The 15,940-nt window shown below is 42.1% G+C and overlaps 2 protein-coding genes across 3 annotated transcripts in view; one reads left to right on the top strand and one right to left on the bottom strand.

Annotated features, from left to right (window-relative positions):
* LOC121577264 (peptidyl-prolyl cis-trans isomerase FKBP8-like) overlaps positions 1 to 7,872 on the bottom strand; it is a 50,740-nt gene extending 42,868 nt beyond the window's left edge. For both annotated transcript variants that reach the window (XM_041891026.2, XM_041891027.2), the window contains exons 1-3: positions 7,003 to 7,872; positions 6,428 to 6,597; positions 5,979 to 6,067 (exon numbers count right to left, since the gene is read on the bottom strand). In XM_041891026.2, the coding sequence (XP_041746960.2) occupies positions 5,979 to 6,067; positions 6,428 to 6,597; positions 7,003 to 7,462 (719 nt within the window). In that variant the 5' untranslated portion in view covers positions 7,463 to 7,872. The remainder of the gene's footprint in view (positions 1 to 5,978; positions 6,068 to 6,427; positions 6,598 to 7,002) is intronic.
* A 2,462-nt stretch (positions 7,873 to 10,334) lies between these two features.
* Positions 10,335 to 15,940, top strand: part of LOC121576599 (RNA polymerase II elongation factor ELL2-like) — a 64,326-nt gene continuing 58,720 nt past the window's right edge. The window contains exon 1 of the mRNA XM_041889853.2: positions 10,335 to 10,485. Coding sequence (XP_041745787.1) covers positions 10,348 to 10,485 — 138 coding nt within the window. The 5' untranslated portion in view covers positions 10,335 to 10,347. The remainder of the gene's footprint in view (positions 10,486 to 15,940) is intronic.

The following is a 15,940-nucleotide window of genomic DNA, read 5'->3' as shown; positions in this document are numbered from 1 at the left end:
TCTTGTTGACGTTGAGGGAGAGGTTGTTGTCCTGGCACCACACTGCCAGGTCTCTGACCTTCTCCCTATAGGCTGCCTTATCGTCGCTGTGATCAGTCCTACCACAATCACGTCGCCAGCAAACTTGATGATGGTGTTGGAGTCGTGCGCGGCCATGCAGTCGTGGATGAACACTCAGTGCAGGAGTAGACTAAGCACACACCCCTGAGGGGCCCCCATGTTGATGGTCAGCGTGGCGGATGTGTTGTAGCCTACCCTCACCACCTGGGGGTGGCCCGTCAGGAAGTCCAGGATCCAGTTGCAGAAGGAGGTGTTCAGTCCCAGGGTCCTGACCTTGGTGATGTGCTTGGAGGGGAATATGATGTTGAATGCTGAGCTGTAATCAATGAACAGCATTCTTACATAGGTATTCCTTTTGTCCTGGTGGGTGAGGGCAGTGTGGATCTGTTGGGGCGGTATGTGAATTGGAGTGGTATGCAAATTACCTGTGTTTTCTGGATAACTAAAGAAACTGACCAAAACATATAATCTTCTTATCTTCCGAACGAGACGATTCAGCAAATAGACACTATCAAACCATTATGACACCTTAAACAACTAACTGACCAATCAATGCTATTTAACCATGCCTTAAGGTAGGTAAACATTCAACCTATAGATAAACACCACCAAACTTAAGACAAGCTTCAGCCCCACCCCTACTAACTGGGCAGTGCAGCTTTCATCTCCATGCTCCAGTGGCACCCTGAGGTCAATGCAGGAGATATTCCTCACCTCATCTCTTGGGACAAACTAGTTTGCATTGCTCCTTGCAGAATTCTGATAATGATAGCTATATGTGAAGCCTCAACCGTGTATTCACTTTTCCTTTGCAGGTCTCACATGTTTTGAATGTGGTAATCCTTCCTTACGCATGAGTTAAAAAAAGGAACACCGAACAGATTCACTCTAAATGTCAACAACGGTTGTTCATTTTACGGAAATTGAGGAAGTTTAATGTACACCAATCCATCCTCCAAGCATTTTATAAATGCTTTATACAATCCATCCTGTTGTTTAATATTGTGGAGTGGTTTGGTGCTATAGGGCAGGGGTCTTCAACCTTTTTTCGCCCAGGGACCCCCTAACAGGCAAACCAGCGACCCAGGGACCCCCATCATAATTTATCAACAAATAAAAAAAACTAAAATGTCATGTCTTATCATCAGGTGAATGATAATGGCAAGGAGAAGTAATCAACCTTTTAAAATTAATAGATTTGGTAGATAGTATTTCATTATTTTGACCTCCCCACATTATAATTGGAAGAGGAAGTTTAAACTCTAACATAGCCTATTAGCTAGAAAGGTAACTCCAAAAACATTTTCGCTAAGATCAGCTGTTTAGCTGGTTAAACTAAGGTTATCCATGTGTTGGCAAAAATGTATGTCCAAGTCAAGAAAGCTTACCAGTAGCCAGCGGCACTTACCGCACTGGTAGCCTATTTGCGGGTGCTTTTTGAAAACCTATGTCAAATACTCCAGTGAGTGTAAGATAACATCATTAGAAAGAAGATATGATCCTCTTTTCTACTGTAGGTATGTAATTCAAAATGTGTGTATTCTGTTGTAGCTAGTGATATTCATAAAAACATTTTACAAAAATGATTCACTTATTTTATATACAGCTGTGGAAAACATTAAGAGACCACTGCAAATATTTCTTTAAATCAGCATCTCTACATGTATGACAGCCATTCCATTCCAGTGTCTGTTGAATTCCAACACAGGCACACCTCATTCTACTGAATTAGGTACTGATTAGGTGATCACCTGAACCAAATCTTATTTAACGAGGAAAAGTATAAAAACCACTGCTGTGGTCATCACTATCCTCTTGCAATAGGACCAGCTGGATGGCAAAAACAGTGCTAATAGTACCTCAAAAGTAATATTAATCAAAAAATAACTATTGACCATGCCAAAAGAGTTGAAAAGGAAAGTTTTGAGTGAGGAAAAGAAGGGTTCTATTCTAGCTTTACTGCCAGAGGGATATAGTGAGCGTCAGGTTGCTTCCATCCTTAAAATTTCAAAGACGGCGGTTCATAAGAACAAGGTCAAGCAGCAGACATTGGAGACAACAAAGCTACAGACCAGCAGAGGGCGAAACGACTCTCTACTGACCGGGATGACCGCCAACTCATTCAAATGTCACTCAACAACCGTAGGATGACATCAAGTGACCTACAAAAAGAATGGCAAACGGCAGCTGGGGTGAAGTGCATGGCGAGCAAAGCTAGAAAAAAGCCCTTCATCAATGAGAAGCAAAGAAGAGCCAGGCTGAGGTTTGCAAAAGACCATAAGGATTGGACCGTAGAGGACTGGAGCAAGGTCATCTTCTCTGATGAGTCCAATTTTCAGCTTTGCCCAACACCTGGTCATCTAATGGTTAGACGGAGACCTGGAGAGGCCTACAAGCCACAGTGTCTTGCACCCAATGTGAAATTTGGTGGAGGATCGGTGATGATCTGGGGGTTCTTCAGCAAGGCTGGAATTGGGCAGATTTGTCTTTGTGAAGGATGCATGAATCAAGCCACGTACAAGGTTGTCCTGGAAGAAAACTGGCTTCCTTTTGCTCTGACATTGTTCTCCAACTATGAGGATTGGTTTTTCCAGCAGGACAATGCGCCATGCCACACAGCCAGGTCAATCAAGGTGTGGATGGAGGACCACCAGATCAAGACCCTGTCATGGCCAGCCCAATCTCCAGACCTGAACCCCATTGAAAACTTCTGGAATGTGATCAAGAGGAAGATGGATGGTCACAAGCCATCAAACAAAGCCGAACTGCTTGAATTTTTGCGCCAGGAGTGCCATAAAGTCACCCAACATCAATGTGAAAGACTGGTGGAGAGCATGCCAAGACGCATGAAAGCTGTGCTTGAAAATCAGGGTTATTCCACCAAATATTGATTTCTGAACTCTTCCTAAGTTAAAACATTAGTATTGTGTTGTTTAAAAATGAACATTTAACTTATTGTCTGTGCATTATTCGAGGTCTGACAACACTGTATCTTTTTTGTTATTTTGACCAGTTGTCATTTTCTGCAAATAAATGCTCTAAATGTTTTTGTGTTCTATGCTGCTATGTTGTCAAGAAATACAAGTTATTTGAATTGAATTGAAATGGATAGGATTCATCACCCTTTGGCTACTATACATCACCTCAAATCATGGGTAGACTTTGGTTTGACTCTACCAAGCCCTCTGAGGTGTGTTCATTATTAGACTGTTTGACATGTCTCAATATCCTAGTAAATAAACACTGCTCTCTCCAACATGCATCATTAACATTGCTTTCATCTCTGCCAAGAAAACAAATATCTGCCAAAAATGATACTAGAGCCACCCCATCCCTGCTGGGACATAAGGATCTGTTGAATAGGACTTTCTCAAACAACTTCCCCTCACAATCCTGATACAGTGTAGACCTTTTTCTATTACTAAAGTTATATTAAAGTTATGAATTCATAGTGTTTTGTACAGATGTCAAATAACATAGGTGTCAAGTAGTCAGGCAGGACCACAACTGGATTTTATAAACTTTCCTAATATTTGCAAAGACTACATTTATCCTGTCAGTACAACAGCTGTCAGTGCACATGTTTTATGTTGTTGACTTTGGGTCTGTGAGGAGCTGAGGGGGTGTTGCCCCCCAGGACTTCTCGACTGTGTTGGTCTTGGGCCTGAGCACAGATCCACAGATGTTGCTCTCCATGGGTTTATGATTAGGATGTGGTGACTGACAGAGTCCAGTCTGTATCTCCCCGGAAATGCTTGGATGCTTTTGGCGTATGTTACTTGTGTCAGAGATGGTTATGATGATGGAGTCACTTCTTTATTGCCTTGTTCCATGGTTCATTCCTGGCAGCACAAACGTCAGTGTGCTTTACACTCGATTTACCCCATAAACCTTTCACCAGCCTGTCTGACGTATCGAATCAGGTAAATTGTTGATCATGGAGACTGTTCCAGGGGTTTCATTAGCCATATCCTAACATACTGTAACATCATCAGTCTAATAATCCTAACAGACCAAGTCTTTTAGGATCAGATGCAGCAGGCAGCAGCACACCCACAACACGCCAGGTGCATCCCTACCAGTGAATCAGCGTGTCAGCAAAATGTTCAGACAAATAGCTGTGAAGTGCTCTCAGCAGAGACAGTGCCGCTGTCTGCAACAGGCGACCGACAGGTTCAATCAATGTATCCATTAGAGGATGGGGAGAGGGTAAATACATTATTTTGCATGATACTTTAAAAAAGTAGTTGTTATTCTTCCAACTTAAAATATTAGTGGTATTACTGTCTTTGAATCACATCATGGTATAAAAAGCACCGTACAACGGCACCTTGTTTAATTTACGTCACTCCTTTTGACATATTCTAGGAAGTCTCTCTGAGACACCACTAGCTGTCTTTCATTGTTGGACATCACAGCAGGGAGAAGTTACTTAAACAGCTTTGTTACCACCCTTTTAGGAGCTGGCACGGTGCCCAGGAGGACTACCTCAGGGGAAGGGCTAAATTTGACTCCACAGTACACAGCCTTAACCAGATGCAGCAAAACAATCATTAACTGAGCTCCTGCCTGCCTGCTTGCCTGCCTGCCTGGCCTCTCTAGCTCTCTCTGTCTACACGCACCAGGTGACTCACCTCAGGAACAGACCAGGTGACTCACCTCAGGAACAGACCAGGGGACTCACCTCAGGAACAGACAGAGGGAAAGATTTTCCTCAGAGGATCACCTTCCTTTCAGCCCTCTCTATGCTAAAACAGAATTGAACAACTACTCTCTAGAGCTCCACAAACTCAATACTAACAAGACCTCACACATAGAATAGGACCACACATAGAGGCCAAGACTTGCACTGCACGCTCATCACACTGCATCAGGCTCTGGCAAGAAATACAAGACCACACAGACACATGACACAGTCTGAGTACAACCTTGCCCATGGATCCACTGAAACAGCTATATTTTGGGATGTAAACTATAACATGCAAATGGAGTGCAACGGATAACTCTTTGCATATAGGACAGCTGTATTATCTTCATGCTGTTTTGTCCAAAAATATTGTCACATCTCGATTAGTTCCATTGGGTTTTATGTAAATATCCAGAGGAAGATCCTAAACAACATGATGATTGGGTAATCTGTGTGGGAGATTAAACATGTTATGTGACATGACACTATTCAGGAGCATTATCCTGTTTTGTTTACCTGTTAGAAACACACAGGTATATGCCCGTGCATGAACAACACTATGGTATACTTTTAAAAAAGGTAGCATGTAATTTGGCAAATAACTGAATTTACGTCTGGTTAACCGCCCCATCATTTTTTTTAAATTTATTTTCTTTTGCAAATCAAGTGGTATTTGCAGAGTAATGATCACGTTACAGTGCTATGTTGAAGTAAACATTGCATGTGAAGTATCATTGTGTCGGAACCACAGGTGTCAATGCGTTAAGTTCTATGCATGCAATGGCTCATTAATGGGACATGGGTTGTAAACCCAAGCCATTGGCTGTCATTTGAGTGGTGTCCTACCATAGGGTGGGAGGGAGGGTAGAGGCCTCTAGCCGTGTGTGAATGGTGTTTGGAGGGGGCCATCTGCTCCAGGTTGTGGTTCATTAGTCAGGCTACTGGGGACAGCCAGGCTGCCCTCTGATTAACAGGTACAATAGGACTCTGTTCCTTAGTGTGATGATAGATGTCACATTACTTTTTTTAATGAGGGGTGATAGATGGCCAAATCTGAGTTTGGGTTTTTACACCCTCACCCCCATAATACAACCTCCTTATAGATCGGAGGAGAGGCAGAACTCAAGTTTAATTTAACCAAATATATATATTTTTTTTTGTGTTGTGATTGTGTCTTTGCCTACAGTGATGCTGTGGATCATGAATGTGTTTCCCCCCCAGCGGTGTTTACCTTCCCAGAAGTCCATAGGTGTACTGTGAATCTGCCAGCAGTAATGCGATCTCGTCCTGCTGCATGGCTATGGCACACTCCTCCAGGGCCTATGTGTCAAACAGCACTGTATTACCCACAGCTCTCTAACTGTTAATGGTTTATTTGCACACATTAGTTAATAATTATAAAAATCCATTCATGAAGAGTGATTAATTTACCTAAAATGTCTAGTGTGTACGATGGCATACATTGAAACCCTATAGCCACACAGAATACCAATGTATAACTTACAGTGCTGTTTTGTTATGGCTACACTGCAACCTATACTGTAGCTATCACATGTACATTCTCTGAAGGATCAGGCCAACCCTGTGTTATGTTTAGCAGGTGTAGGTGTGTGTGACAGGGTGGAGGACAGGGGTGCTGGAACCTGTCCTGTTGTCAGTCAGAATGTCTGTAGGGCCCACCTGGTTTACATCTCCCTCTCCGATGACGAACACCAATTTAGGGTCCTTCTCCACCACAGTCCTGTCCTCCAGCACTCCCTGCATTTTGACTGTGACCTCCTGACCCCAGGCTGGGTGCTCAGCTTGCTGGGGGCCAGGTACCAGCACCTTCTTCCTCAACAGCTGATCATCTGGGGAAAGGAGGGAGCGAGGGATGGACAGACAGAGGGAGAGAGGGAGGAAGGAGGAGGGGGGGGGGGGAAAGGGGGGTTAATCTGCTTGTTGTTGATCAACAGGCACTTGGAGACAAAACAACTATTAGGAAAGGGCATAATGTTGTGTAATACAGTTTCAGAAGCCGTTACATGCCGGTGTTTGACTAAATAGAATAGAATTTGACTAAATATAATTTAATAAATTACATAGACAATACTCCACATAACTTCCAATGTCTGTACAATTTGTTGGCAAGCAAATTACAGGCAGTGCCACAACAACTGACAAACAATAGAACACTATTGCTTCAACAACCATTTCAATATTTTATAATTTGTAAAAAACGTTATGACGATGACTGTATTGAATGAGTATCATACCTGTGATGTTCTCCCAGTCCTCAGCCAGGAACAGCTCCTCGAAGCTGGAGGAGGTCCACTGCACCATCTCATGGTCTGGGAAGAGACTCTCCTCTGACTTCTCTCTGTCCTCCACAGACTCTGTCTCACTGAACCGCACTGTCTTCGCAAAACTGGGAGTCTTCAGCTTCCTCTCTTCCACACAGGGGGTCTCTGTCATCTCAGATATAGGGAGTGGGTTTAACGTAGTGCCCTCCTTCCCTCCACCCTGGCTGTCTATCCTGGGGTCTCCCTCACCATGGGGCTCCTTGTCTTCCTGCTGAGGCCCATGGGACAGTTCCTTCTCCTCCTGACTGTCATTGTCACCAGGGCCTGTGTAGGCCTCCTTCAAGCCTGGCTCATTGGTCTCCACCACCCACTTCTCTTGCTCTCCAGGGCAGGGTTCTGTCTCCATCTCACTACAGGGAGCAAGGGACACCATCTGTGAAAGCCTCCCAAAGAGATGATCCTCCTCCGCCTATCTCTCCCCACGCTGCCTGCCTGGCTGGTTGGTTCTGTAGTGTGGAAGCAGTTGCTCGGTCTAGTTACAGCTGAGAAGTGCCTTCATCCATTAGAGACAGTCTGTAGTTTTTATGAAAACCGAACAGTCACATAAACTCTAGTTAAATCCAATTTAAAAACATCCATAACCAGACTGAATCCCGGTTGCATCAATAGTTTTAACCAGCGCTTTGTCTTATCAACTAGAGCTATATACAGTCTCACCTTAACCTCCTCTAAATCCTGCTACTCCTTGTTAGCCTACATATTCCAGAGAGTTAGGAGCAACAATAAATTATCAATGCAAATAAATTGTACAACACAACGAAGCACACTCGGTCAACAGGCTTGTGCGACTGTAATCTGTAGGATTAGGAGAGCAAAATCTAATCTGGCAGAACGTCTGTAAGCTTCTTAATGACTTCATCGCGCTGCCCCATAATGCAGTTTCCATTAATGCTTTCCACCAATAAGATCTCAGGGACTGCTGTCTTGGACACAGTTTTGTCTTACTCTGTGGCGCAAGATCTTATTTTCCCTTTTTAAGTAGTCAAGTGTTAAGAGGGGGACCCAAGGTTCATAGAATGGCCCTGATGACCAATGTGAGACATTGAGTGCTAGATTGAGTTGAGTGGATTTCCATTTATAAACTAATCATCAACAATGTATGCACTTTCTTTCACTCATTTCATCCTTTTATACGTTTGAAGGGGAAAACAATCACAGCAACATGTGTGTGGCACAAACTAGATATTATTATGATCTAATATGATCTGAGTGTAATACATTTCTGCAAACAGAACAGGTTTTTCTAGGTTTACCACATACTTTCTGTGGGAGAGGAGCCAGCAAGCTACACTTTCAAGACAAGACAGGCCTCAGTCCTATAATGACTACACACTGTGTCTCATAGAGTGTATTAGCTTAATAATTCATTGAATTGCAAATTCAACAAAGATCAGTATATACGACCACAACCCATGTAATCATAAACCATCCCTCAATTCAAAATGCACTCACAATTTAAATGAAAATAGCTTTTGTTTTTAAACAGTGATACAAAGATCAAGTTTTTTTGCGTTCATGATTTGGAGTGTCTGTTAGGTATCCCCTGGCACTGTGTCAACATAATATAACGTCTTTGTTATCTTAACAAGGATAATGAACTGAGATATTGCATTCATTTTATACAGTTATTAAAATCTGCTTATTTGAGTGTGTGTGTCATTGCTGTTTCTGGTCATGTCGCAACAGGAAAAGGGAACCAAAAATATTCAGACTGTCATGCCTAAACTCAATATCACTTTTCCACTTGACTAAAGGGAAAATGAGCCTTGCAGTGAATGCTATGGTTATTTACCTGAAATGGGTATTGAGATATACAGGATTACACTTGTGTCTTGTTTATCAATTATGTATAGACTGATTTAAGAATGATACTTATTATCTGGATAGAAAATCTCAAAATAATGTTAGATGAATTATTTAATTTAGCATTCAATGGGGAAATTATTATCTGATTTAAACGAAACACACTAAAGAAGGTAAACTCCAATGCAAAGTATCTACTTTTTGCTGTATTGAAATGAATTTAAAATGATTTGTGCGTACTATGTATTTTTGTAGTTTGTGTGGAAACTCAACATGAGCAAGGCTTTTTATTTGCACCTACATATGGTTTGATGATCCCCCTCTGTTTTATCCTCAACCCCCTTAATACTTTAGCACTGCAAAACAGCTTAGAGCCATTTACTGAAAATACCCTTATTAGACCAATACACAGCTGAGCAAGAGCCACACTTGCATTCTACGATTCCGTAATACCGTCACTTGAGAGTTTGGATTTGGGTTGTTAAATCTCCTGAGGTATATTGTCCCACATAGTAGCTACAACCGACAAGAACATTCACAGTGATAATCTCTGGGGTCTGAATTCATTATCTCCTCTCACATTATTGCCAAAAGACAACATACTGCACTAGGCTATGTACTGTACATTTGCTGTGATGCATGTGTTGTTGATAGTCTGGTTCAGATAGTCATAGTGAACCTCAAATGGCCATATGGCAAGTAAAGACTCCATTAGTGCTGGGATAGAGCTCCTTAACCACTGCCCAAGCATCTTGTCTGTTAGGGATTACACCTTTAATTAACCCAAATTCCCTAGTTTTTCATCACTGTCCATTTCACCTTATCTGTCTGGGAGCAGGGGATTGGCCCAGCTGATCAAGGGAATATAGGCTATTTTTGTATTTTAAATCTAGTTGAGAAAAAAAATGTTTTTCATCATATTTTATTTATTTATTATGACTTCAGGGCTGTAGAATGAATTAGAACCTTGGTAAAAAAACATATTTATCTGTATTAGGCTACACAAAAAGGAGATTATATGATATATATTTCACATTATGCAATACAGTAATAACAATGATTATGATTATTATTCATTGTTATTTACAATAGAAGCAAAACAAAACATGATTGTGTCACAAGCAATTCTTCAATTTGTTTTTCCCTCTCATTCAGTAGAAAAAAACTGAGATGGATTATTTTGCAAACATGCTGTATGACATTGTTATTATAATATCAAAACAAAGACATTCAAAGACATGCAAATAACCCATTTGTGTGTGTGTGTGTGTGTGTGTGTGTGTGTGTGTGTGTGTGTGTGTGTGTGTGTGTGTGTGTGTGTGTGTGTGTGTGTGTGTGTGTGTGTGTGTGTGTGTGTGTGTGTGACGTGATCACGGCAACGCATGCAATGTTAACTCCGCCTAGGTCCAAGTGACGTTTCACAGAGAATGTCGCCAATTCACCCCAGTTGAAGACATGGCAGCGCTGAGGCAGGAGCATCGGTATGGGCTCTCCTGTGCAAAAATCAACAAAAAAGCTCATAATAAAACTCTATTTCACGTCAAGCTAACCGATACCGCCATTCGAACGCTTGAAGCCTATCAAAATCTTAAGGTAAATCCCAGCCAATTTTTATTTGCTCTCGCGCAGGTGTTTGTTTGATTGGATACTCCTCCGACTAGTCTAATCTCAATGAAAAGAGGTAGACCACTGGGGTAAAAAGTTTTTTAAAAAAGTGTCAGCGACACAGTAGCCTATCGTTCAGTCCTATGTGGTGATTGTACACTTACTTGTGCTTGCACTGTATAGGCAATGTCTATTGAATGGTTTATTGGTCGATGGGAAAGCTTGCCGTTTTAATAGGCAATGGTTACTTGATTATATAGGACTTCATAGAAATAATGCCACAGCATCCAATACACAATTTGAGGTTGTTTTAAAATTGCTTGGAAAATGCCATGGATTGCGCTAAAAATAATGAGAAATGTCATTTGTGTGATGCATGTTTGTTGTGTAGAATATTAGCGTATGTATGTGATCCATTGGTGTTTTAAAGTAAACATACGTTATAGACCTTCAGACATAGCCCAAACATGTAGTCTATCTATTCGTAAACTGTACCAATTAATGTATGTAATTTAAATGATCGTGATATATGCCGATATGTTGGAATAAAGCACGTTGCTACATTGTGGTTTCATAACTTTTGTAGGCTAACGTTACTTTTTAACATTAGGATAGTCTCTGAGACGGATCATGGCGACATAGCCACAATATCTAGGCTCTCATCTGCGCTATACATGCGAGTAAGGACTAACGCCACTGAACATTAATTGCAAATTGATGAGCCAAAAATGGTTCATTTTGATTAACATGATATAACATTTGAATTCTTAGCTTGAATGTAGCATAAATGTTGGCCATCGAAGGTAGGCTATAATCTATCCAGCAATGTTGTTACTTTCAAAAGTAACAGCCTACATGACCTGTTATGGTTTCTGATAACATGTTGCAGTTTGTAATTTAGAAAAATGTGTAAGCCTAATAGCCATATACCTATGTGACATGGATAATGTGTAAGCGTTTCTAAATTACTGTAATTTTCATAGGATATATCTATTCTAAACGTGGTGTATTTGGTGAGAAAGAAATACCTTATTTAGGCTATGAAAAGTAGTCACCCCAAACCTGGAGTCTCTTGTTGCTATTGGGTGGTGGCAGGGCAGTTTTGTTGCTGTGCTTTTGTGCAGTGAGGGGATTCGATTATCTGGCCTGGGTAACACTGGTGAGAGGAGTTTACACCGGGTGAAAAGTGATTGCGGTCGTTTTGGAACCGGGCTGCCTCTCAGGCGTGATCGAGCCAAGTGCTCCGTTCAAAGCCCACAGCCAAAGACTTTCTATTATATTGAAAAGATAGTCCCTCTAACAATGAAAATACATGTCCTCAAAGATGTAAGGCAGGCGGAAGGAGGTGAGATACGGTGGTGATCCGCACAGGTGATTCTAGACAATGAGAGGGCAGATACGCGTGTGAACAACAGGCACAACTCTGATATAAAGCCGTTTTTTTTGCCGAAGTGTCATGTGCGTCCACTTACACTGAACAAAAATATAAACGCAACATGCAACAATTTGAGAGATTTACAGTTCATATAAGGAAATCAGTCAATTGAAATAAATTCATTAGGACCTGGATTTCAGATGACTGGGAATACAGATATGCATCTGTTGGTCACAGATACCTTAAAAAAAAGGTAGGGGCGTGGATCAGAAAACCAGTCAGTATCTGGTGTGACCACCATTTGTCTCATGCAGCGTGACACATGTCCTTAGCATAGAGTTGATCAGGCTGTTGATTATGGCCTGTGGAATGTTGTCCCACTCCTCTTCAATGGCTGTGTAAAGTTGCTGGATATTGGCGGGAACTGGAACACGTTGTCATACACGTCGATCCAGAGCATCCCAAAAGTGCTCAATGGGGGACATGTAATGTGAGTATGCAGGCCATGGAAGAACTGGGACATTTTCAGCTTCCAGGAGTTTTGTACAGATCCTTGCGACATGGGGCCATGCAATATCATACTGAAACATGAGGTGATGGCGGCAGATGAATGGCACGACAATGGGCCTCAGGATATCGTCACGTTATCTCTGTGCATTCAAATTGCCATCGATAAAATGCAATTGTGTTCATTGTCCGCAGCTTATGCCTGCCCATACCATAACCCCACCGCCACCATGGGGCACTCTGTTCACAACGTTGACATCAGCAAACCGCTGCCATCTGCCCGGTACAATTGAAACCGGGACTCATCCGTAAACAGCACACTTATCTAGCGTGCCAGTGGCCATCGAAAGTGAGCATTTGCCCACTAAAGTCGGTTACGACGCCGAACTGCAGTCAGGTCAAGACCCTGGTGAGGACAACGAACACGCAGATGAGCTTCCCTGAAATTGTTTCTGACAGTTTGTGCAGAAATTCTTTGGTTATGCAAACCCACAGTTTCATCAGCTGTCCGGGTGGCTGGTCTCAGACGATCCCACAGGTGAAGAAGCTGGATGTGGAGGTCCTGGGTTTGGCGTGGTTACACGTGGTCTGCGGTTGTGAGTCCAGTTGGATGTACTGTCAAATTCTCTAAAATGACATTGGAGGCAGCTTATGGTAGAGAAATGAATATTACATTCTCTGGCAACAGCTCTGGTAGACATTCCTGCAGCTTGCCAATTGCACGCTCCCTCAAAACTTGAGCCATCTGTGGCGTTGTGGCCTTTCATTGTCCCCAGCACAAGGTGCATCCGTATAATGATGTTATTTAATCAGCTACTTGATTATGCCACACCTGTCAGGTGGATGGATTATCTTGGCAAAGGAGAAATGCTCACTAACAGGGACGTAAACAAATTTGAGAGAAATAATATTTTTGTGCATATGGAACATTTCTGGGAACCTTTATTTCAGCTCATGAAACATGGGAACAACACTTTAAATTTTGCGTTTTAATATTTTTGTTCAGTGTATATCAGTGCATTTGTAACAATCTAATCATTACGGAACTTCTATTCTATTCAAATAAGCCTCACGTGCAAATCCGACACTCTCATTGACATCCATAAAAAAAATCCTCACTTCGTGGTCTTATTTTCATGGACAGATTTTTCAGTAAATCCTCTCGCTTCACCTCTTCCTCTCTGCCACGGCGAAGTTGGCTCAAAACAAAAGTGACGTAGGCTAGATTAAGCACGTGGCGTAAGGAGTAGGATTATGTGTTTTCACATGTAAAAGTGATTGCTTTTGATAAAAACGCTGTATCTGAAAACAATGAAAACTAGTTAGAAAATGTGAACATATATTTGATGGAAAAGAGATTATGTATGTTTCCAGAAGATGCACCATGCTGCATTGTTGACAACATGACCGAGTGGTGCAGATTACTGTTCGATTTGAAAAGGGCGCTCCTCCCTCACCGCTTTTGCCCATTCACGTCACAGGCCATAGACCGTTGCCCCGCGACTCAGGTTAATAGAACTCCCTCATTGTTTTGCCCCTTAAAGTGCCACAGCAGCGGAAATTCACTTTTTTTCTACTGAAACACGATGCCCGGCGCTTACCCATGATGTTGCACAACGATTTACTGTAAGTCAATAAGTCATCGTTTTAGTCAAAGTATGATATAGTTGGGCTTTAGCGCCAAGACCCCTAGAGGGCGTAGTTCTTCCTGATGACGTATTACTTGTAGGTGTCAACACACTCAGCCCAGCTGGTAATACACTCATGTCCCCATGGACGGGCTCGTACACAAAACATCCTCCATTCAGGCTGCAAAGGTGCATCGGTTTCCTCCTTAACTCGATTTAATGGTGGGAAGAAAAATTGGGAAATATTAGTACTGTCTTGATAAAACACTATTTTCCATCACCATGCTAGGGTGGCTAATGCTACCTCCTGATGTTGCGGTGCGTGTTCAGCCAGGGGTGAACAACAGAATCACGCAGCATGCAACATCCGGAAGTTGTCGGAAAATCCGAAAACAGTGGTGGAAAATATTGTTTTTGTTAAGACAGTATAAATATTTTCAGTTTTATTTTCCACCGACTCACCATAAATCGAGTTGAGGAAACTGGTGCCTTTGCAGCCTGAATGGCGGATGTTTTATGTACGAGTCGTTCCATGGAGGACACGAGTGTATTGCCGGCTGAATACATTACATTTGGACATAAGATGACAAACAACGTAAAAGGTATAATAGGGCCATCTTGCGGCCGGTTGGGCTAATTTGGGATTGAAGTGGGACATTTGTAGAAATCTGTGTCAATGCTGTGTGTTTCCTTACCACCACCGAGCATGGCATTGTTTCTTAATCAAAAACAGCTGCAAAGTTCTTCCTCTTCGCGACTGAGCTGAGCCAAACAGCCTTGCGTCCACTTGGCCTCCTGAGCCGTGGAGCAAATTAAAATAGGGGGTGCAAACTAATGTACTTTTTTATCAGAAAATTATCATAATCCATTTTTCAAAGTAGCATTTTGCAACCCTGCTCCCCATGTCACCCCAAGATGAATGGTTTTTACCACTGTTTTACTTCACTACACACTCCACTGCTTTGATTGGTGCAGCTAGAAGTGTCTGTCCTATATTTAAAAGGCAACTGCAAAAGACAATTGAAAGAACTTGTTTATCAATTTTTTTTGTGCTGTTACATTTGTATTGGTGTTTCGTGTCCGATGCACTCAGGGTGTTGTTACATGTCATTTGCGGCGTGCATCATGGGCAAAGTCATTGTAGCCTATCATTTCACTTCCCCTGTGAGATCCATGACCACGGGCTGATTTGGCTTTGCTGTATTGCAGCCAAAGCCTGCCAGCAGCCCACATACTCTTTTACATTTGACATTTTAGTCATTTTAGCAGACGCTCTTATCCAGAGCGACTTACAGTTAGTGAGTGCATACATTAATAAAAAATAAAAAAAATCATACTGGCCCCCTGTGGGAATCAAACCCACAACCCTGGCGTTGCAAGCGCCATGCTCTACCAACTGATCTACACGGGACTTACCAGCAGCCTACCTTCCCTGTAACTATTCCCCAGGTCTTTGCTGTAAATGAGAATGTGTTCTCAGTCAAGTTACCTGGTAAAATAAAACAAAATAAAGGTTGCACCTTGTCCATTACAATGTAGAAAAATGCATGTCTCTAAGCCTTTCAGTAGTTATCCATATTACCGGAGCTTCATTTTATTACACTTTCTGTGGCGGATTCGTGGCCACAATTTATGGAAAATGACAACTTTGGAGATAACAATAGATTGCGAAGTCAAAGATACTGGTTTCCATCTGTGGTGAAGTTTTCCCTAAATGATTATGACAAATCCAGCTCCAGAACCAGCCATAGCCTAGCCAGCTGGCTAATCTTCTGAATACAGTGTAGTAAAAAAGATCCCAGCAACAACAGATAACATTAGCTAGCTAGATAAGGTTAGCAAGATAGCTAGCTATACTGACAGCTGCCAGTGCCCTATTTGTTAATGTTTCTCCACTCCACGAATTGGAGCAATGCCACCCCTATTTCACGAA

This window comes from Coregonus clupeaformis, chromosome 11 (genome assembly GCF_020615455.1).
Source record: "Coregonus clupeaformis isolate EN_2021a chromosome 11, ASM2061545v1, whole genome shotgun sequence".
Classification (NCBI taxonomy): Eukaryota; Metazoa; Chordata; class Actinopteri; order Salmoniformes; family Salmonidae; genus Coregonus; species Coregonus clupeaformis.
The sequence above is the reverse complement of the archived record's forward strand: the minus strand, read 5'-3'. Positions and strand labels throughout refer to the sequence as shown.